Raw genomic sequence first — 21730 nt, forward strand, 5'->3', positions numbered from 1 at the left:
AGGTCTACTACACCTGTTGTATTCACCATTTCACTGTGAGGTCTACTACACCTGTTGTTTTCATAATTTCACTGTAAGGTCTACTACACCTGTTGTATTCAGCATTTCACTGTAAGGTCTACTACACCTGTTGTATTCATCATTTCACTGTAAGGTCTACCTACACCTGTTGTATTCAGCATTTCACTGTAAGGTCTACTACACCTGTTGTATTCACCATTTCACTGTGAGGTCTGCTACACCTGTTGTATTCAGCATTTCACTGTGAGGTCTACTACACCTGTTGTATTCAGCATTTCACTGTAAGGTCTACTACACCTGTTGTTTTCATAATTTTACTGTAAGGTCTACTACACCTGTTGTATTCAGCATTTCACTGTAAGGTCTACTACACCTGTTGTATTCAGCATTTCACTGTAAGGTCTACTACACCTGTTGTATTCATCATTTCACTGTGAGGTCTACTACACCTGTTGTATTCAGCATTTCACTGTAAGGTCTACTACACCTGTTGTATTCACCATTTCACTGTGAGGTCTGCTACACCTGTTGTATTCACCATTTCACTGTGAGGTCTACTACACCTGTTGTATTCAGCATTTCACTGTAAGGTCTACTACACCTGTTGTATTCAGCATTTCACTGTAAGGTCTACTACACCTGTTGTATTCACCATTTCACTGTGAGGTCTACTACACCTGTTGTTTTCATAATTTTACTGTAAGGTCTACTACACCTGTTGTATTCAGCATTTCACTGTAAGGTCTACCTACACCTGTTATATTCAGCATTTCACTGTAAGGTCTACTACACCTGTTGTATTCACCATTTCACTGTGAGGTCTGCTACACCTGTTGTATTCAGCATTTCACTGTGAGGTCTACTACACCTGTTGTATTCAGCATTTCACTGTAAGGTCTACTACACCTGTTGTATTCAGCATTTCACTGTAAGGTCTACTACACCTGTTGTATTCACCATTTCACTGTGAGGTCTACTACACCTGTTGTTTTCATAATTTCACTGTAAGGTCTACTACACCTGTTGTATTCAGCATTTCACTGTAAGGTCTACTACACCTGTTGTATTCAGCATTTCACTGTAAGGTCTACCTACACCTGTTGTATTCAGCATTTCACTGTAAGGTCTACTACACCTGTTGTATTCAGCATTTCACTGTAAGGTCTACTACACCTGTTGTATTCAGCATTTCACTGTGAGGTCTACTACACCTGTTGTATTCAGCATTTCACTGTGAGGTCTACTACACCTGTTGTATTCAGCATTTCACTGTGAGGTCTACTACACCTGTTGTATTCAGCATTTCACTGTGAGGTCTACTACACCTGTTGTATTCATCATTTCACTGTCAGGTCTACTACACCTGTTGTATTCAGCATTTCACTGTAAGGTCTACTACACCTGTTGTATTCAGCATTTCACTGTGAGGTCTACTACACCTGTTGTATTCAGCATTTCACTGTGAGGTCTACTATACCTGTTGTATTCAGCATTTCACTGTGAGGTCTACTACACCAGTTGTATTCAGTATTTCACTGTAAGGTCTACTACACCTGTTGTATTCAGCATTTCACTGTAAGGTCTACTACACCTGTTGTATTCAGCATTTCACTGTAAGGTCTACCTACACCTGTTGTATTCAGCATTTCACTGTAAGGTCTACTACACCTGTTGTATTCAGCATTTCACTGTAAGGTCTACTACACCTGTTGTATTCAGCATTTCACTGTGAGGTCTACTACACCTGTTGTATTCAGCATTTCACTGTGAGGTCTACTACACCTGTTGTCTTCAGCATTTCACTGTGAGGTCTACTACACCTGTTGTATTCATCATTTCACTGTGAGGTCTACTACACCTGTTGTATTCAGCATTTCACTGTAAGGTCTACTACACCTGTTGTATTCAGCATTTCACTGTGAGGTCTACTACACCTGTTGTATTCAGCATTTCACTGTGAGGTCTACTACACCTGTTGTATTCAGCATTTCACTGTGAGTCTACTACACCTGTTGTATTCAGCATTTCACTGTAAGGTCTACTACACCAGTTGTATTCAGTATTTCACTGTAAGGTCTACTACACCAGTTGTATTCAGCATTTCATTGTGAGGTCTACTACACCTGTTGTATTCAGCGTTTCACTGTAAGGTCTACTACACCTGTTGTATTCAGCATTTCACTGTAAGGTCTACTACACCTGTTGTATTCAGCATTTCACTGTGAGGTCTACTACACCTGTTGTATTCAGCATTTCACTGTGAGGTCTACTACACCTGTTGTATTCAGCATTTCACTGTGAGGTCTACTACACCTGTTGTATTCAGCATTTCACTGTGAGGTCTACTATACCTGTTGTATTCAGCATTTCACTGTGAGGTCTACTACACCTGTTGTATTCAGCATTTCACTGTGAGGTCTACTACACCTGTTGTATTCAGCATTTCACTGTAAGGTCTACTACACCTGTTGTATTCAGCATTTCACTGTAAGGTCTACTACACCTGTTGTATTCAGCATTTCACTGTAAGGTCTACTACACCTGTTGTATTCAGCATTTCACTGTAAGGTCTACTACACCTGTTGTATTCAGCATTTCACTGTAAGGTCTACTACACCTGTTGTATTCAGCATTTCACTGTAAGGTCTACCTACACCTGTTGTATTCAGCATTTCACTGTGAGGTCTACTACACCTGTTGTATTCAGCATTTCACTGTAAGGTCTACTACACCTGTTGTATTCAGCATTTCACTGTAAGGTCTACTACACCTGTTGTATTCAGCATTTCACTGTGAGGTCTACTACACCTGTTGTATTCAGCATTTCACTGTAAGGTCTACTACACCTGTTGTATTCAGCATTTCACTGTAAGGTCTACTACACCTGTTGTATTCAGCATTTCACTGTAAGGTCTACTACACCTGTTGTATTCCGCTCATGTGACTAATATAATTAGATTTGATCAGTCCCAAATGTAAATGGGCAAGGCCAATAATTTATAGCATTTCAAATAAATACTATAAAGTGATCAAATGACTTGTTAGTCTAAACTTAAACTTGAATTAAAATGTTTGTCTGTCTCTACTCTGTCTGGGGCCCCATGCCATGCATTCAATGGAGGGCAGCAGATACCACAGTTTGTGGATTTTGTCCTCAAAGGGGATCCATCCACGTCGTCATTACCCATTCATGTTCTTGCGGACATCAGGGGTGTATTCATTACGGAAACCGTTTAACGAATCAGCAAGTCGGAATTTTCCTAATGTCCTAGTTCCAACTAGCATGTGGGCATGCGGCACGACTTGCTGCTCTGTGTTGTGAGAAAGGGAAGAGAACACAAGAGTTCTGTTTTTACCCCATCCAGTAGGTGGCGGCAATACACCGTTTCGGATGTAGTCCGCCAAATAAAAGCTTTAAAAAAGTAGAAGAAGAAGAGAAGACAAGCGGGGAGATATAGAAACTTTCTTCTCAAAGAGAGCTGATCTTTTGAAGCTTTCGAGGGACGTTCAGAGGTCACCAGTGGATTATTTATTTACCTGGGAGAGAGCACATTATATTTAAAGGTTTTACCAGGGTGAATAGAAGCTTTTTGTTTTGCAGTTTTATTCGCTAACTGTACATGAACTGAGCGCAGCTTCCGGATGTAACTGTTTAGGGTTTGGGTCTTCTTCTCTCTGCAGGTTTTCGCCATTCTTCCTGTCTGTCCATGGTGGTTTGTAACAGCAATGGTTTATTCGATACGATCGATAATCCTCATGAAGTGTTTTCAGAAGAATGAAGACACCCGGGTAACAAGGTGAGCATTCATGCTGAATAAAAACTGTAGCCTTTGGCAGTCTGCAATATCCATCTTTCATGTCGCCTATTTGTTTAGTAAGTCTGGATGGAAATCAACACTCCCAGTTTTTAGGGTCAGATTGCCCTCTCCTCCCTCACCTCTCCTCCACAAGCCACGGACCAGTTGACTGTTGCCATTGGCTGTGGTTCTGTTCAATGTTGTTGTCATTGGCTGCTGTGTTCCCCAACCAACATCTGCCCTGTGGGGTTATATATATATTTTAAATGTTCCAACTCTTCTTTTCTGTCTAACCCTTTTCCTACTTACTCCTCTCCTCACTGAGAACTGTCTAACCCTTTTCCTACTGTCTCCTCTCCTCACTGAGAACTGTCTAACCCTTTTCCTACTGTCTCCTCTCCTCACTGAGAACTGTCTAACCCTTTTCCTACTGTCTCCTCTCCTCACTGAGAACTGTCTAACCCTTTTCCTACTGTCTCCTCTCCTCACTGAGAACTGTCTAACCCTTTTCCTACTGACTCCTCTCCTCACTGAGAACTGTCTAACCCTTTTCCTACTGACTCCTCTCCTCACTGAGAACTGTCTAACCCTTTTCCTACTGTCTCCTCTCCTCACTGAGAACTGTCTAACCCTTTTCCTACTGTCTCCTCTCCTCACTGAGAACTGTCTAACCCTTTTCCTACCTACTCCTCTCCTCACTGAGAACTGTCTAACCCTTTTCCTACTGACTCCTCTCCTTACTGAGAACTGTCTAACCCTTTTCCTACTGACTCCTCTCCTCACTGAGAACTGTCTAACCCTTTTCCTACTGACTCCTCTCCTTACTGAGAACTGTCTAACCCTTTTCCTACTGTCTCCTCTCCTCACTGAGAACTGTCTAACCCTTTTCCTACTGACTCCTCTCCTCACTGAGAACTGTCTAACCCTTTTCCTACTGACTCCTCTCCTCACTGAGAACTGTCTAACCCTTTTCCTACTGTCTCCTCTCCTCACTGAGAACTGTCTAACCCTTTTCCTACTGACTCCTCTCCTCACTGAGAACTGTCTAACCCTTTTCCTACTGTCTCCTCTCCTCACTGAGAACTGTCTAACCCTTTTCCTACTGACTCCTCTCCTCACTGAGAACTGTCTAACCCCTTTCCTACTGTCTCCTCTCCTCACTGAGAACTGTCTAACCCTTTTCCTACTGACTCCTCTCATCACTGAGAACTGTCTAACCCTTTTCCTACTGTCTCCTCTCCTCACTGAGAACTGTCTAACCCTTTTCCTACTGACTCCTCTCCTCACTGAGAACTGTCTAACCCTTTTCCTACTGTCTCCTCTCCTCACTGAGAACTGTCTAACCCTTTTCCTACTGACTCCTCTCCTCACTGAGAACTGTCTAACCCTTTTCCTACTGACTCCTCACTGAGAACTGTCTAACCCTTTTCCTACTGTCTCCTCTCCTCACTGAGAACTGTCTAACCCTTTTCCTACTGACTCCTCTCCTCACTGAGAACTGTCTAACCCTTTTCCTACTGTCTCCTCTCCTTACTGAGAACTGTCTAACCCTTTTCCTACTGTCTCCTCACTGAGAACTGTCTAACCCTTTTCCTACTGACTCCTCTCCTCACTGAGAACTGTCTAACCCTTTTCCTACTGACTCCTCTCCTCACTGAGAACTGTCTAACCCTTTTCCTACTGTCTCCTCTCCTCACTGAGAACTGTCTAACCCTTTTCCTACTGACTCCTCTCCTCACTGAGAACTGTCTAACCCTTTTCCTACTGACTCCTCTCCTTACTGAGAACTGTCTAACCCTTTTCCTACTGACTCCTCACTGAGAACTGTCTAACCCTTTTCCTACTGACTCCTCACTGAGAACTGTCTAACCCTTTTCCTACTGACTCCTCTCCTCACTGAGAACTGTCTAACCCTTTTCCTACTGTCTCCTCTCCTCACTGAGAACTGTCTAACCCTTTTCCTACTGACTCCTCTCCTCACTGAGAACTGTCTAACCCTTTTCCTACTGTCTCCTCTCCTCACTGAGAACTGTCTAACCCTTTTCCTACTGTCTCCTCTCCTCACTGAGAACTGTCTAACCCTTTTCCTACTGACTCCTCTCCTCACTGAGAACTGTCTAACCCTTTTCCTACTGACTCCTCTCCTCACTGAGAACTGTCTAACCCTTTTCCTACTGACTCCTCTCCTCACTGAGAACTGTCTAACCCTTTTCCTACTGTCTCCTCTCCTCACTGAGAACTGTCTAACCCTTTTCCTACTGTCTCCTCTCCTCACTGAGAACTGTCTAACCCTTTTCCTACTGACTCCTCTCCTCACTGAGAACTGTCTAACCCTTTTCCTACTGACTCCTCTCCTCACTGAGAACTGTCTAACCCTTTTCCTACTGTCTCCTCTCCTCACTGAGAACTGTCTAACCCTTTTCCTACTGACTCCTCTCCTCACTGAGAACTGTCTAACCCTTTTCCTACTGACTCCTCTCCTCACTGAGAACTGTCTAACCCTTTTCCTACTGACTCCTCACTGAGAACTGTCTAACCCTTTTCCTACTGTCTCCTCTCCTCACTGAGAACTGTCTAACCCTTTTCCTACTGTCTCCTCTCCTTACTGAGAACTGTCTAACCCTTTTCCTACTGTCTCCTCTCCTCACTGAGAACTGTCTAACCCTTTTCCTACTGACTCCTCTCCTCACTGAGAACTGTCTAACCCTTTTCCTACTGACTCCTCTCCTTACTGAGAACTGTCTAACCCTTTTCCTACTGACTCCTCTCCTTACTGATAACTGTCTAACCCTTTTCCTACTGACTCCTCACTGAGAACTGTCTAACCCTTTTCCTACTGTCTCCTCTCCTCACTGAGAACTGTCTAACCCTTTTCCTACTGACTCCTCTCCTCACTGAGAACTGTCTAACCCTTTTCCTACTGACTCCTCTCCTCACTGAGAACTGTCTAACCCTTTTCCTACTGACTCCTCTCCTCACTGAGAACTGTCTAACCCTTTTCCTACTGACTCCTCTCCTCACTGAGAACTGTCTAACCCTTTTCCTACTGACTCCTCTCATCACTGAGAACTGTCTAACCCTTTTCCTACTGACTCCTCTCCTCACTGAGAACTGTCTAACCCTTTTCCTACTGTCTCCTCTCCTCACTGAGAACTGTCTAACCCTTTTCCTACTGACTCCTCTCCTCACTGAGAACTGTCTAACCCTTTTCCTACTGTCTCCTCTCCTCACTGAGAACTGTCTAACCCTTTTCCTACTGTCTCCTCTCCTTACTGATAACTGTCTAACCTTTTTCCTACTGACTCCTCTCCTCACTGAGAACTGTCTAACCCTTTTCCTACTGACTCCTCTCCTTACTGAGAACTGTCTAACCCTTTTCCTACTGTCTCCTCTCCTCACTGAGAACTGTCTAACCCTTTTCCTACTGACTCCTCACTGAGGACTGTCTAACCCTTTTCCTACTGACTCCTCTCCTCACTGAGAACTGTCTAACCCTTTTCCTACTGTCTCCTCACTGAGAACTGTCTAACCCTTTTCCTACTGACTCCTCTCCTCACTGAGAACTGTCTAACCCCTTTCCTACTGTCTCCTCTCCTCACTGAGAACTGTCTAACCCTTTTCCTACTGTCTCCTCTCCTCACTGAGAACTGTCTAACCCTTTTCCTACTGTCTCCTCTCCTCACTGAGAACTGTCTAACCCTTTTCCTACTGTCTCCTCTCCTCACTGAGAACTGTCTAACCCTTTTCCTACTGACTCCTCTCCTCACTGAGAACTGTCTAACCCTTTTCCTACTGACTCCTCTCCTCACTGAGAACTGTCTAACCCTTTTCCTACTGTCTCCTCTCCTCACTGAGAACTGTCTAACCCTTTTCCTACTGACTCCTCTCCTCACTGAGAACTGTCTAACCCTTTTCCTACTGACTCCTCTCCTCACTGAGAACTGTCTAACCCTTTTCCTACTGACTCCTCACTGAGAACTGTCTAACCCTTTTCCTACTGACTCCTCTCCTCACTGAGAACTGTCTAACCCTTTTCCTACTGTCTCCTCTCCTTACTGAGAACTGTCTAACCCTTTTCCTACTGTCTCCTCTCCTCACTGAGAACTGTCTAACCCTTTTCCTACTGACTCCTCTCCTCACTGAGAACTGTATAACCCTTTTCCTACTGACTCCTCTCCTTACTGAGAACTGTCTAACCCTTTTCCTACTGACTCCTCTCCTTACTGATAACTGTCTAACCCTTTTCCTACTGACTCCTCTCCTTACTGATAACTGTCTAACCCTTTTCCTACTGACTCCTCACTGAGAACTGTCTAACCCTTTTCCTACTGTCTCCTCTCCTCACTGAGAACTGTCTAACCCTTTTCCTACTGACTCCTCTCCTCACTGAGAACTGTCTAACCCTTTTCCTACTGACTCCTCTCCTCACTGAGAACTGTCTAACCCTTTTCCTACTGACTCCTCTCCTCACTGAGAACTGTCTAACCCTTTTCCTACTGACTCCTCTCCTCACTGAGAACTGTCTAACCCTTTTCCTACTGTCTCCTCTCCTTACTGAGAACTGTCTAACCCTTTTCCTACTGACTCCTCTCCTCACTGAGAACTGTCTAACCCTTTTCCTACTGACTCCTCTCCTCACTGAGAACTGTCTAACCCTTTTCCTACTGACTCCTCACTGAGAACTGTCTAACCCTTTTCCTACTGACTCCTCACTGAGAACTGTCTAACCCTTTTCCTACTTACTCCTCTCCTCACTGAGAACTGTCTAACCCTTTTCCTACTGACTCCTCTCCTTACTGAGAACTGTCTAACCCTTTTCCTACTGTCTCCTCTCCTCACTGAGAACTGTCTAACCCTTTTCCTACTGTCTCCTCTCCTTACTGATAACTGTCTAACCTTTTTCCTACTGACTCCTCTCCTCACTGAGAACTGTCTAACCCTTTTCCTACTGACTCCTCTCCTTACTGAGAACTGTCTAACCCTTTTCCTACTGTCTCCTCTCCTCACTGAGAACTGTCTAACCCTTTTCCTACTGACTCCTCACTGAGGACTGTCTAACCCTTTTCCTACTGACTCCTCTCCTCACTGAGAACTGTCTAACCCTTTTCCTACTGTCTCCTCACTGAGAACTGTCTAACCCTTTTCCTACTGACTCCTCTCCTCACTGAGAACTGTCTAACCCTTTTCCTACTGACTCCTCTCCTCACTGAGAACTGTCTAACCCTTTTCCTACTGACTCCTCACTGAGAACTGTCTAACCCTTTTCCTACTGTCTCCTCTCCTCACTGAGAACTGTCTAACCCTTTTCCTACTGACTCCTCTCCTCACTGAGAACTGTCTAACCCTTTTCCTACTGTCTCCTCTCCTCACTGAGAACTGTCTAACCCTTTTCCTACTGTCTCCTCTCCTCACTGAGAACTGTCTAACCCTTTTCCTACTGTCTCCTCTCCTTACTGAGAACTGTCTAACCCTTTTCCTACTGACTCCTCTCCTCACTGAGAACTGTCTAACCCTTTTCCTACTGACTCCTCACTGAGGACTGTCTAACCCTTTTCCTACTGACTCCTTTCCTCACTGAGAACTGTCTAACCCTTTTCCTACTGACTCCTCACTGAGAACTGTCTAACCCTTTTCCTACTGACTCCTCTCCTTACTGAGAACTGTCTAACCCTTTTCCTACTGACTCCTCTCCTCACTGAGAACTGTCTAACCCTTTTCCTACTGACTCCTCTCCTCACTGAGAACTGTCTAACCCTTTTCCTACTGACTCCTCACTGAGAACTGTCTAACCCTTTTCCTACTGACTCCTCACTGAGAACTGTCTAACCCTTTTCCTACTGACTCCTCTCCTCACTGAGAACTGTCTAACCCTTTTCCTACTGACTCCTCTCCTTACTGAGAACTGTCTAACCCTTTTCCTACTGTCTCCTCTCCTCACTGAGAACTGTCTAACCCTTTTCCTACTGTCTCCTCTCCTTACTGATAACTGTCTAACCTTTTTCCTACTGACTCCTCTCCTCACTGAGAACTGTCTAACCCTTTTCCTACTGACTCCTCTCCTTACTGAGAACTGTCTAACCCTTTTCCTACTGTCTCCTCTCCTCACTGAGAACTGTCTAACCCTTTTCCTACTGACTCCTCACTGAGGACTGTCTAACCCTTTTCCTACTGACTCCTCTCCTCACTGAGAACTGTCTAACCCTTTTCCTACTGTCTCCTCACTGAGAACTGTCTAACCCTTTTCCTACTGACTCCTCTCCTCACTGAGAACTGTCTAACCCTTTTCCTACTGACTCCTCTCCTCACTGAGAACTGTCTAACCCTTTTCCTACTGACTCCTCACTGAGAACTGTCTAACCCTTTTCCTACTGTCTCCTCTCCTCACTGAGAACTGTCTAACCCTTTTCCTACTGACTCCTCTCCTCACTGAGAACTGTCTAACCCTTTTCCTACTGTCTCCTCTCCTCACTGAGAACTGTCTAACCCTTTTCCTACTGTCTCCTCTCCTCACTGAGAACTGTCTAACCCTTTTCCTACTGTCTCCTCTCCTTACTGAGAACTGTCTAACCCTTTTCCTACTGACTCCTCTCCTCACTGAGAACTGTCTAACCCTTTTCCTACTGACTCCTCACTGAGGACTGTCTAACCCTTTTCCTACTGACTCCTCTCCTCACTGAGAACTGTCTAACCCTTTTCCTACTGACTCCTCACTGAGAACTGTCTAACCCTTTTCCTACTGACTCCTCTCCTTACTGAGAACTGTCTAACCCTTTTCCTGCTGTGTCTCTGTAGGGACTGTGAGCCTGGCCTATAGATGATTATACAGTACCAGTCCAAAGTTTGGACACATCTACTCATTCAAGGGTTTTTCTTTATTTTACTGTTTTCTACATTGTAGATCTTGTAGATGTAGATCATTGTAATCTAACTATGACATAACACATATGGAATCATGTATTTAATGTTGGATTGGAGATGGTTAATGTGAGTCTGGAAGGAGAGTTTACAGTCTAACCAGATACCTAGGTATTTGTTGTTGGCCACATATTCTAAGTCAGAACCGTCCAGAGTATTGATGCTAGTCGGGCGGGAGGGTGCGGACAGCGATCTGTTGAAGACTGACTTGTCTAGTTAAATAAAAAACAAGAGCCAGAGTAGTGATGCTGGTTAACTGTCCAAGATGGAGAGTTGAACTGTCAAACCGCCTCAGTCGAGTGACATGACAACCAAAACAGTCCATTAACTGATAACAGTGGTAGGTCTGCAATTACACAATAGGACAGAGATGGAAACAGAGGTTTCCAGTGCTGTTTTGATGGATGAGGACAGTCCCCTACCCTCTGACCTCTACAGTGTCTCCCAGCAGGCCACACCTCTACCAAGTCCAGCTTTATGTATACTGTTAATGAAAGATTCTGAGGTGGGGTTCTCCAGACTCCCTGGTCTCGGTGATGTGGGGTTCTCCAGACTCCCTGGTCTCGGTGAGGTGGGGTTCTCCAGACTCCCTGGTCTTGGTGAGGTGGGCAGACTAGCATTCTAGTCTGAGAAGGTGGGGTTCTCCAGGCTCCCTGGTCTCGGTGAGGTGGGGTTCTCCAGGCTCCCTGGTCTCAGTGAGATGGTGTTCTCCAGACTCCCTGGTCTCAGTGAGGTGGTGTTCTCCAGGCTCCCTGGTCTCAGTGAGGTGGGGTTCTCCAGGCTCCCTGGTCTCAGTGAGGTGGTGTTCTCCAGGCTCCCTGGTCTCAGTGAGGTGGTGTTCTCCAGACTCCCTGGTCTCAGTGAGGTGGTGTTCTCCAGACTCCCTGGTCTCAGTGAGGTGGTGTTCTCCAGACTCCCTGGTCTCAGTGAGGTGGTGTTCTCCAGACTCCCTGGTCTCAGTGAGGTGGTGTTCTCCAGACTCCCTGGTCTCAGTGAGGTGGTGTTCTCCAGACTCCCTGGTCTCAGTTAGGTGGTGTTCTCCAGACTCCCTGGTCTCAGTGAGGTGGTGTTCTCCAGACTCCCTGGTCTCAGTGAGGTGGTGTTATCCAGACTCCCTGGTCTCAGTGAGGTGGGGTTATCCAGACTCCCTCGTCTCAGTGAGGAGGGCAGACTAGCTCTAGGCTAGTTAATAGTTAGGACCTTGTCATCTTTTCTTGTTTAAACGAATGGCTGGACTTGACTCCGTTGTCCCTTCCCTCATGTATACTGAACAAAAATATAAACGCAACATGTAAAGTGTTGGTCCCATGTTTCATGAGCTGAAATAAAAGATCCCAGAAATGTTTAAAGTGCTCAAAAAGCTTATTTGTCTAACATTTTGTGAACAAATTTGTTTACATCCTCTGTTAGTGAGCATTTTTCCTTTCTACCAAAATAATCCATCCACCTGACAGGTGTGGTATATCAAGAAGCTGGTTAAAGAGCATGCTCTTTACACAGGTTCACCTTGTGTTGGGGACAATAAAAGGCCATTCTCAAATGTGCAGTTTTGTCACAGATGTCTTAAGTTTTGATGAAGTGTGCAATTGGTATGCTGACTGCAGGAATGTCCACCAGAGCTGTTGCCAGATAATTGAATGCTCATTTCTCTACCATTAGCCGGCTCCAATGTCGTTTTAGAGAATTTGGCAGAACGTCCATCTGGCTTCACAACCACAGACCATGTGTATGGCGTTGTGTGGGCGTGTGGTTTGCTGATGTCAACGTTGTGAACAGAGTACCCCATATGGTATGGTCAGGCATAAGCTACAGACAACACAATCACATTTTATCGATGACAATTTGAATGCTCAGGGATACCATGACGAGATCTTGAGGTCCATTGGCACAACAATCTTTCGCTGCCATCACCTAATTTTTCAGCATAATAATCCAAGGCCCCATGTCACAAGGATCTGGGCACAATTCCTAGAAGCTGGAAATGTCCCAGTTCTGGCCTGCATACTCAGACAGGTCACCCATTGAGCATGTTTGGGATGCTCTGGATCGACGTGTACGTCAGCGTGTTCCAGTTCCCTCCAATATCCAGCAACTTCTCACAACCATTGAAGAGGAGTGGGACATCAGGCCACAATCAACAGCCTGATCAACTCTATGAGAAGGAGATGTGTCACGCTGCACGAGGCAAATGGTGATCACACCAGATACTGACTGGTTTTCTGATCACACCAGATACTGACTGGTTTTCACGAGGCAAATGGTGATCACACCAGATACTGACTGGTTTTCACGAGGCAAATGGTGATCACACCAGATACTGACTGGTTTTCACGAGGCAAATGGTGATCACACCAGATACTGACTGGTTTTCTGATCACACCAGATACTGACTGGTTTTCACGAGGCAAATGGTGATCACACCAGATACTGACTGGTTTTCTGATCACACCAGATACTGACTGGTTTTCTGATCACACCAGATACTGACTGATTTTCTGATCCATGCCAATGCCATTTTTTAAAGGTGCATACCTGTATTGCCAGTCATGTAAAATCCATAGATTAGGGCCTAATCAATGCATTTAAATGAACAGATTTTCTTAAGAACTGTAACTCAGTGACATCTTAAATGTTGCATTGCTATTTTTTTCAGTATATTTCCAGGGTCTTTGAATAGATTTAATCTTTCTAGAGACGCTGACACTAACTTAACTTTCTAGGGGGAGAACAGCAGTGTTTTCTTTAGCCTTGCTATGAACTCTCACCACAATCTCCCCGTGGCTTTTGCGTGAGTAACCATCTGATTCAGAGGAAGAGAAAGAGAGCGTTCTCCTCTGAGGAGTTAGGATAGTCATGAGCTGGAGTGTTTAGGCTTCTGTCTCCGTGGTAACAGTGTTTAGTTCTACTGCGTGTCCCCGGTACTGTAGCCTCTCCTCTGGTGACATCACCGGAGTCTGCTTGTCCCTAGTGACCAGACACCACCCCCACGGTAATTGCATTGCGCTGAGACACCAAACAAGAGGCATTGATTTAAAAGTTTAACAAACTATACAACTCCATGCACAAGGACGACTTTTAACAATTTAAACATTTTACTAAAATACATTTTACTGGAATGCATTTACTTGAAGAACTGTGCAAATTCAAAGTTTGATAACAGAATTTCAGTCTATGTTTTCTAAAAACCCTGTTTAAATATTTGCTGCGAATTAAGATTAATTTAAAGATGTCTGAACTACAGTAAGAGAAGTGGATTTACACCCGTTAACGGAATTACGGTAACGGAATGTCATCATGGGTCCCTGATCTGTAGTTCACAGCAACACATAATGATGGATATGAATGTCATCATGGGTCCCTGATCTGTAGTTCACAGCAACACATAATGATGGATATGAATGTCATCATGGGTCCCTGATCTGTAGTTCACAGCAACACATAATGATGGATATGAATGTCATCATGGGTCCCTGATCTGTAGTTCACAGCAACACATAATGATGGATATTAATGTCATCATGGGTCCCTGATCTGTAGTACACAGCAACACATAATGATGGATATGAATGTCATCATGGGTCCCTGATCTGTAGTACACAGCAACACATAATGATGGATATGAATGTCATTCTCCTCGTGGTGATGCTTCCTAAATAGGTACAAAGGTAGAAATATACAATATCCTCCTTTTGCAAATTTCGGTGTTATTCTGCACACGGGCTTGTTTTAATGAGCTCCGCCCCTAAACATGACCACATTTGGTTGGTCCGGACCAGACCAAATCTGATCCAATCATAGATGTCTAAGTTATACAAGTTTGGACATCAAAGTTCAGCACAGCACAGCAGAGTTCAGCACAGCACAGCAGAGTTCAGCACAGCACAGCAGAGTTCAGCACAGCACAGCAGAGTTCAGCACAGCAGGGTTCAGCACAGCACAGCACAGCAGGGTTCAGCACAGCACAGCAGAGTTCAGCACAGCACAGCACAACAGAGTTCAGCACAGCACAGCACAACAGAGTTCAGCACAGCACAGCACAGCAGAGTTCAGCACAGCACAGCACAGCAGAGTTCAGCTCAGCACAGCACAGCAGAGTTCAGCTCAGCACAGCACAGCACAGCAGAGTTCAGCACAGCACAGCACAGCACAGCAGAGTTCAGCACAGCACAGCACAGCAGAGTTCAGCACAGCACAGCACAGCAGAGTTCAGCACAGCACAGCACAGCAGAGTTCAGCACAGCACAGCAGAGTTCAGTCACTGTTGCCAACTATTTTTCAAGGAAAGCAGCTGGTAGCTCCATTTGTCTCTAGATGACAGCATGACGTAATAGTGGTGTCACAGCGTTCATTTGCGCTTGAAAACCCCAAACATCATTTCTGATTTTGCATTCCCTCAGTCCAAAGCCAAACCTAATAGAATGTTGGCGGGAAAAGGAACAGATTTTAAATAATTAAACGCTACAGAAAACAACAGGAAGGTAGATAACGTTCTTTAGAAAAGGCTGTTTTCCTTTTTAAAAAAGGTTTGTCTTTTGGAGAGCTGTGGAGTCATTTAACCACAAGGAACCCATTGTTCTATAAATGAATTTCACTGCAGCAGCAGAGACTAGAGCCACAGACTATCCGTTATATTGGCCAGATACTCCACTGGCCGCTCTAACGATGAAAATAAAAAGCTTCAGAAATGTAAGGCAGTCAGAAGGAGGCAAGATTAGGTGGGAGGAGGCAAGATTAGGTGGGAGGAGGCAAGATCAGGTGGGAGGAGGCAAGATCAGGTGGGAGGAGGCAAGATCAGGTGGGAGGAGGCAAGATCAGGTGGGAGGAGGCAAGATCAGGTGGGAGGAGGCAAGATCAGGCGGGAGGAGGCAAGATCAGGTGGGACCATTCTAGCCAATGAGAGGGCTGATACAAGTGTGATAACAGGCACAACTCAGATATGAAGTGTTTTTTTGTTTACCAGTACACTGGTAACAACCTAATAATTTACAAAACTTCTAATAAGCCACAAGTAGAAAATAAGCCATTACATTTTTGTTAACCAAATTCAACACACTCACATTGACCTGTATAGAAAACTCCTCTCTTACACGGAACCCAAACCGGCTGCACGCGTGCTCATCATGCATACGTGTATTTTGTCCCCCCACACCAAACGCGATCACGACACCCAGGTTAAAATATCAAAACAAACTGCGTTAATTTGGGAACAGTTCGAAAAACATTTATGGCAATTTAGCTAGTTAGCTTGCCCTTGCTAGCTAATTTGTCCTTTTTAGCTAGCTTGCTGTTGCTAGCTAATGTGTCCTGGGATATAAACATTGAGTTGTTATTTGACCTGAAATGCACAAGGTCCTCTACTCTGCGAATTAATCCACACATAAAACGGTTAACCAAATCGTTTCTAGTCATCTCTCTTCCTTCCAGGCTTTTTCATCTTTGAACTTATATGGTGATTGGCATCTAAACTTTCATAGTATTACCATGACTACCGGCAAAACGTCTTTCAATCACCCACGTGGGTATAACCAATGAGGAGATGGCACATGGGTACCTGCTTCTATAAACCAATGAGGAGATGGGAGAGGCAGGACTTGCATATATATATTATATATTATATATATATATATATTATATATATATTATATATATATTATATTATATTATATATATATAATATTATATATATATATATATATTATTATATTATTATATTATATATATATATATATTATTATATTATTATATTATATATATATATATATATATATATATATAATATATATATTTTAAGCAGTATAGATGAAGGAGAGGAGACAGGTTAAATAATGATTTTTAAGCTTAGAGACAATTGAGACATGGATTGTGTGTGTGTCATTCAGAGGATGAATGGGCAAGACAAAATATTGAAGTGCCTTTGAACTGGGTTTGGTAGTAGGTGCCAGGCGCACCGGTTTGTGTCAAGAACGGCAATGCTGCTGGGTTTTTCATGCTCAACAGTTTCCCGTGTATATCAAGAATGGTCCACTAACCAAAGGACATCCAGCCAACTGCGGGCCAGAGGTCGAAACGGGTCATTGATGAAATACGACAAAGGAGTCTGACACATTGTTCAGAGCAACAGACGGGTTGCAGTTAGTCAACTGACAGTCCAGCACAACATTGGTGCCCAAAGACCCGTAAAAGAATGTTCAACTTGTCGTACCTTGAAACTAATGGAGAAAACCACGTGTATATATACATCCATCATGCCGCATGTCAATGTTGCAGGCTGGTTGGTGGTGGTGTGTGGGGGGGTTGTTTTCATGGCACACGTGTTGAGCCCCTTGATAAAAGTGGAGCAACGTGGCCTCCCGAGTAGTGCAGCGGTCTAAGGCACTGCATCTCAGCGCTTGAGGCGTCACTACAGACCCACGGTCGATCTCAGGCTGTGTCACAACCGGTGGTGACCGGAGGTCCGATAGGGCGGTACCACAATTGGCCCAGCGTCGTCTGGGTTTGGAGAGGGTTTTGCCGTAGGGGGGGGTTTCCTTGGCTCATCGTGCTCTAGCGACTCCTTGTGGCGGGTCGTGCGCCTGCAGGTTGAACCCCGGTTGTCAGTTGAACAGTGTTTCCTCCGACACATTGGTGCGGCTGGCTTCCGGGTTAAGCTGGCGGGTGTTAAGAAGCGCGGTTAGAAGGGACATGTTTAGGAGGACGCATCACTCGACCTTCGCCTCTCCCGAGCCCGTTGGGGAGTAGCAGCGATGAGACCGTATAAGCCGCTGCAGTAGGGTCAATTCAAGAAGTGATTCGAATTTAAACTTCAGAAATTGACTTTTCAGTTTATTGAAAAGTCATTGAAAAAAATGGCGCTTTTTTTCAAATATTTATTTTTTGAATTTCTGTTAACCTTCCTGAAATGACTCTAGGATGAAGATAACTTGTCCTAAGATGGGTGTTTTTCCATGAGGAAGCTTTCAAAAATAAACCGAATCATGAGACTGTGCCGTTCCTAACTAGCATCTCTTGTCACCTGGAATTTACCCAAGTCCTGCTCTGCATAGCTTAATATGGGAGGAATAACACAATGAATGTGTTTGTGATAACATGTCACCAACATCCTAGTGTAATGGAAAGAACAGCTCTAATCTATAGATGGCCTGTTAGCTTCATCTCAGGGGGAGATGTTTCTACTCAGCCAGAGAGATGGTAGACAGCAGGGTTCTATCAGGGGGGAAAGATGTTTCTACTCAGCCAGAGAGATGGTAGACAGCAGGGTTCTATCAGGGGGGAAAGATGTTTCTACTCAGCCAGAGAGATGGTAGACAGCAGGGTTCTATCAGGGGAGAAAGATGTTTCTACTCAGCCAGAGAGATGGTAGACAGCAGGGTTCTATCAGGGGAGAAAGATGTTTCTACTCAGCCAGAGAGATGGTAGACAGCAGGGTTCTATCAGGGGGGAAAGATGTTTCTACTCAGCCAGAGAGATGGTAGACAGCAGGGTTCTATCAGGGGGGAAAGATGTTTCTACTCAGCCAGAGAGATGGTAGACAGCAGGGTTCTATCAGGGGAGAAAGATGTTTCTACTCAGCCAGAGAGATGGTAGACAGCAGGGTTCTATCAGGGGGGAAAGATGTTTCTACTCAGCCAGAGAGATGGTAGACAGCAGGGTTCTACCAGGGGAAAGATGTTTCTACTCAGCCAGAGAGATGGTAGACAGCAGGGTTCTATCAGGGGGGAAAGATGTTTCTACTCAGCCAGAGAGATGGTAGACAGCAGGGTTCTATCAGGGTTCTCAGATCAATCTTCTACTGTATCTGACTGGAGAACGTCGGTGTGATTATTGTGAATGTGTCTGTTACTATGATGATCTGCTAGCCTACTAGGTTCCTTTGTTAGTCTGTCTGCGTCTTGACAGATAGGTTTTACTCCAGTCTGAGTTTTATGTTTTCGTATGAACGCTGCGAGATTAACTATTGTGCCGTACAACTGAATTGGTCATCTAATATTTATACTTGTAATATAGTATTAAACACTGCGTACAAAACATTAGGAACATCATCACATGTTCAGTCTGGATTCACCTGGTCAGTCTATGTAATGGAAAGAGCAGGTGTTCCTAATGTTTTGGACACTTAGTTTAGTATTTAGATTTCAATCTCTAATAAACTATTTAGTCTCCAGTCTGTAATACACTAGTTGGTCACCGGTCTGTAATACACTAGTTGGTCACCGGTCTGTAATACACTAGTTGGTCACCGGTCTGTAATACACTAGTTGGTCACCGGTCTGTAATACGGTAGTGGGTCGCCAGTCTCTAATACGGTAGTGGGTCGCCAGTCTGTAATACACTAGTTGGTCACCGGTCTGTAATACACTAGTTGGTCACCGGTCTGTAATACACTAGTTGGTCACCGGTCTGTAATACACTAGTTGGTCACCGGTCTGTAATACACTAGTTGGTCACCGGTCTGTAATACACTAGTTGGTCACCGGTCTGTAATACGGTAGTGGGTCGCCAGTCTCTAATACGGTAGTGGGTCTCCAGTCTGTAATATACTGGTAGTGGGTCTCCAGTCTGTAATACACTGGTAGTGGGTCTCCAGTCTGTAATACGGTAGTGGGTCGCCAGTCTCTAATACGGTAGTGGGTCTCCAGTCTGTAATATACTGGTAGTGGGTCTCCAGTCTGTAATACACTGGTAGTGGGTCTCCAGTCTGTAATACACTGGTAGTGGGTCGCCAGTCTGTAATACACTGGTAGTGGGTCTCCAGTCTGTAATACACTGGTAGTGGGTCTCCAGTCTGTAATACACTGGTAGTGGGTCTCCAGTCTGTAATACACTGGTAGTGGGTCTCCAGTCTGTAATACACTGGTAGTGGGTCTCCAGTCTGTAATATACTGGTAGTGGGTCTCCAGTCTGTAATACACTGGTAGTGGGTCTCCAGTCTGTAATACACTGGTAGTGGGTCGCCAGTCTGTAATACACTGGTAGTGGGTCGCCAGTCTGTAATACACTGGTAGTGGGTCTCCAGTCTGTAATATACTGGTAGTGGGTCTCCAGTCTGTAATACACTGGTAGTGGGTCTCCAGTCTGTAATACACTGGTAGTGGGTCGCCAGTCTGTAATACACTGGTAGTGGGTCGCCAGTCTGTAATACACTGGTAGTGGGTCTCCAGTCTGTAATACACTGGTAGTGGGTCTCCAGTCTGTAATACACTGGTAGTGGGTCGCCAGTCTGTAATACACTGGTAGTGGGTCGCCAGTCTCTAATACGGTAGTGGGTCTCCAGTCTGTAATACACTGGTAGTGGGTCTCCAGTCTGTAATACACTGGTAGTGGGTCTCCAGTCTGTAATACACTGGTAGTGGGTCGCCAGTCTGTAATACACTGGTAGTGGGTCTCCAGTCTGTAATACACTGGTAGTGGGTCGCCAGTCTGTAATACACTGGTAGTGGGTCTCCAGTCTGTAATACACTGGTAGTGGGTCTCCAGTCTGTAATACGGTAGTGGGTCGCCAGTCTCTAATACGGTAGTGGGTCTCCAGTCTGTAATATACTGGTAGTGGGTCTCCAGTCTGTAATACACTGGTAGTGGGTCTCCAGTCTGTAATACACTGGTAGTGGGTCTCCAGTCTGTAATACACTGGTAGTGGGTCTCCAGTCTGTAATATACTGGTAGTGGGTCGCCAGTCTCTAATACGGTAGTGGGTCTCCAGTCTGTAATACACTGGTAGTGGGTCTCCAGTCTGTAATACACTGGTAGTGGGTCTCCAGTCTGTAATACACTGGTAGTGGGTCTCCAGTCTGTAATACACTGGTAGTGGGTCTCCAGTCTGTAATACACTGGTAGTGGGTCTCCAGTCTGTAATACACTGGTAGTGGGTCTCCAGTCTGTAATACACTGGTAGTGGGTCTCCAGTCTGTAATACACTGGTAGTGGGTCTCCAGTCTGTAATACACTGGTAGTGGGTCTCCAGTCTGTAATACACTGGTAGTGGGTCTCCAGTCTGTAATACACTGGTAGTGGGTCTCCAGTCTGTAATACACTGGTAGTGGGTCTCCAGTCTGTAATACACTGGTAGTGGGTCTCCAGTCTGTAATACACTGGTAGTGGGTCTCCAGTCTGTAATACACTGGTAGTGGGTCTCCAGTCTGTAATACACTGGTAGTGGGTCTCCAGTCTGTAATACACTGCTAGTGGGTCTCCAGTCTGTAATACACTGCTAGTGGGTCTCCAGTCTGTAATACACTGCTAGTGGGTCTCCAGTCTGTAATACACTGCTAGTGGGTCTCCAGTCTGTAATACACTGGTAGTGGGTCTCCAGTCTGTAATACACTGGTAGTGGGTCGCCAGTCTGTAATACACTGGTAGTGGGTCTCCAGTCTGTAATACACTGGTAGTGGGTCTCCAGTCTGTAATACACTGGTAGTGGGTCTCCAGTCTGTAATATACTGGTAGTGGGTCGCCAGTCTGTAATACACTGGTAGTGGGTCGCCAGTCTGTAATACACTGGTAGTGGGTCGCCAGGCTGTAATACACTGGTAGTGGGTCGCCAGGCTGTAATACACTGGTAGTGGGTCTCCAGTCTGTAATACACTGGTAGTGGGTCTCCAGTCTGTAATATACTGGTAGTGGGTCGCCAGTCTCTAATACACTGGTAGTGGGTCTCCAGTCTGTAATACGGTAGTGGGTCGCCAGTCTCTAATACGGTAGTGGGTCTCCAGTCTGTAATATACTGGTAGTGGGTCTCCAGTCTGTAATACACTGGTAGTGGGTCTCCAGTCTCTAATACGGTAGTGGGTCTCCAGTCTGTAATACACTGGTAGTGGGTCTCCAGTCTGTAATACACTGGTAGTGGGTCTCCAGTCTGTAATACACTGGTAGTGGGTCTCCAGTCTGTAATACACTGGTAGTGGGTCTCCAGTCTGTAATACACTGGTAGTGGGTCTCCAGTCTCTAATACACTGGTAGTGGGTCTCCAGTCTCTAATACGGTAGTGGGTCTCCAGTCTGTAA

At 45.0% G+C, this 21730-nt stretch overlaps 2 protein-coding genes across 3 annotated transcripts in view; one reads left to right on the plus strand and one right to left on the minus strand.

Annotated features, from left to right (window-relative positions):
• Positions 1–3445: 3445 nt before the first annotated feature.
• LOC139366864 (mitogen-activated protein kinase kinase kinase 22) overlaps positions 3446–21730 on the plus strand; it is a 98097-nt gene continuing 79812 nt past the window's right edge. Inside the window, exons 1-2 of one of the 2 annotated variants that reach the window (XM_071104560.1) lie at positions 3446–3596; positions 3703–3818. The gene's annotated coding sequence lies outside the window, so the exon portion shown is untranslated. The remainder of the gene's footprint in view (positions 3597–3702; positions 3819–21730) is intronic. The other variant, XM_071104561.1, reaches the window with a different exon arrangement.
• Positions 11355–17355, minus strand: LOC139366632 (protein PBMUCL2-like). Its single transcript, XM_071104308.1, has 2 exons — positions 17181–17355; positions 11355–11749 (listed from the first exon to the last, which is right to left on the minus strand). The coding sequence occupies exons 1-2, from the start codon at positions 17353–17355 to the stop codon at positions 11355–11357; spliced, it is 570 nt and encodes a 189-aa protein (XP_070960409.1).

The sequence above is a fragment of the Oncorhynchus clarkii genome, chromosome 15 (genome assembly GCF_045791955.1).
Source record: "Oncorhynchus clarkii lewisi isolate Uvic-CL-2024 chromosome 15, UVic_Ocla_1.0, whole genome shotgun sequence".
Taxonomy (NCBI): domain Eukaryota; kingdom Metazoa; phylum Chordata; class Actinopteri; order Salmoniformes; family Salmonidae; genus Oncorhynchus; species Oncorhynchus clarkii.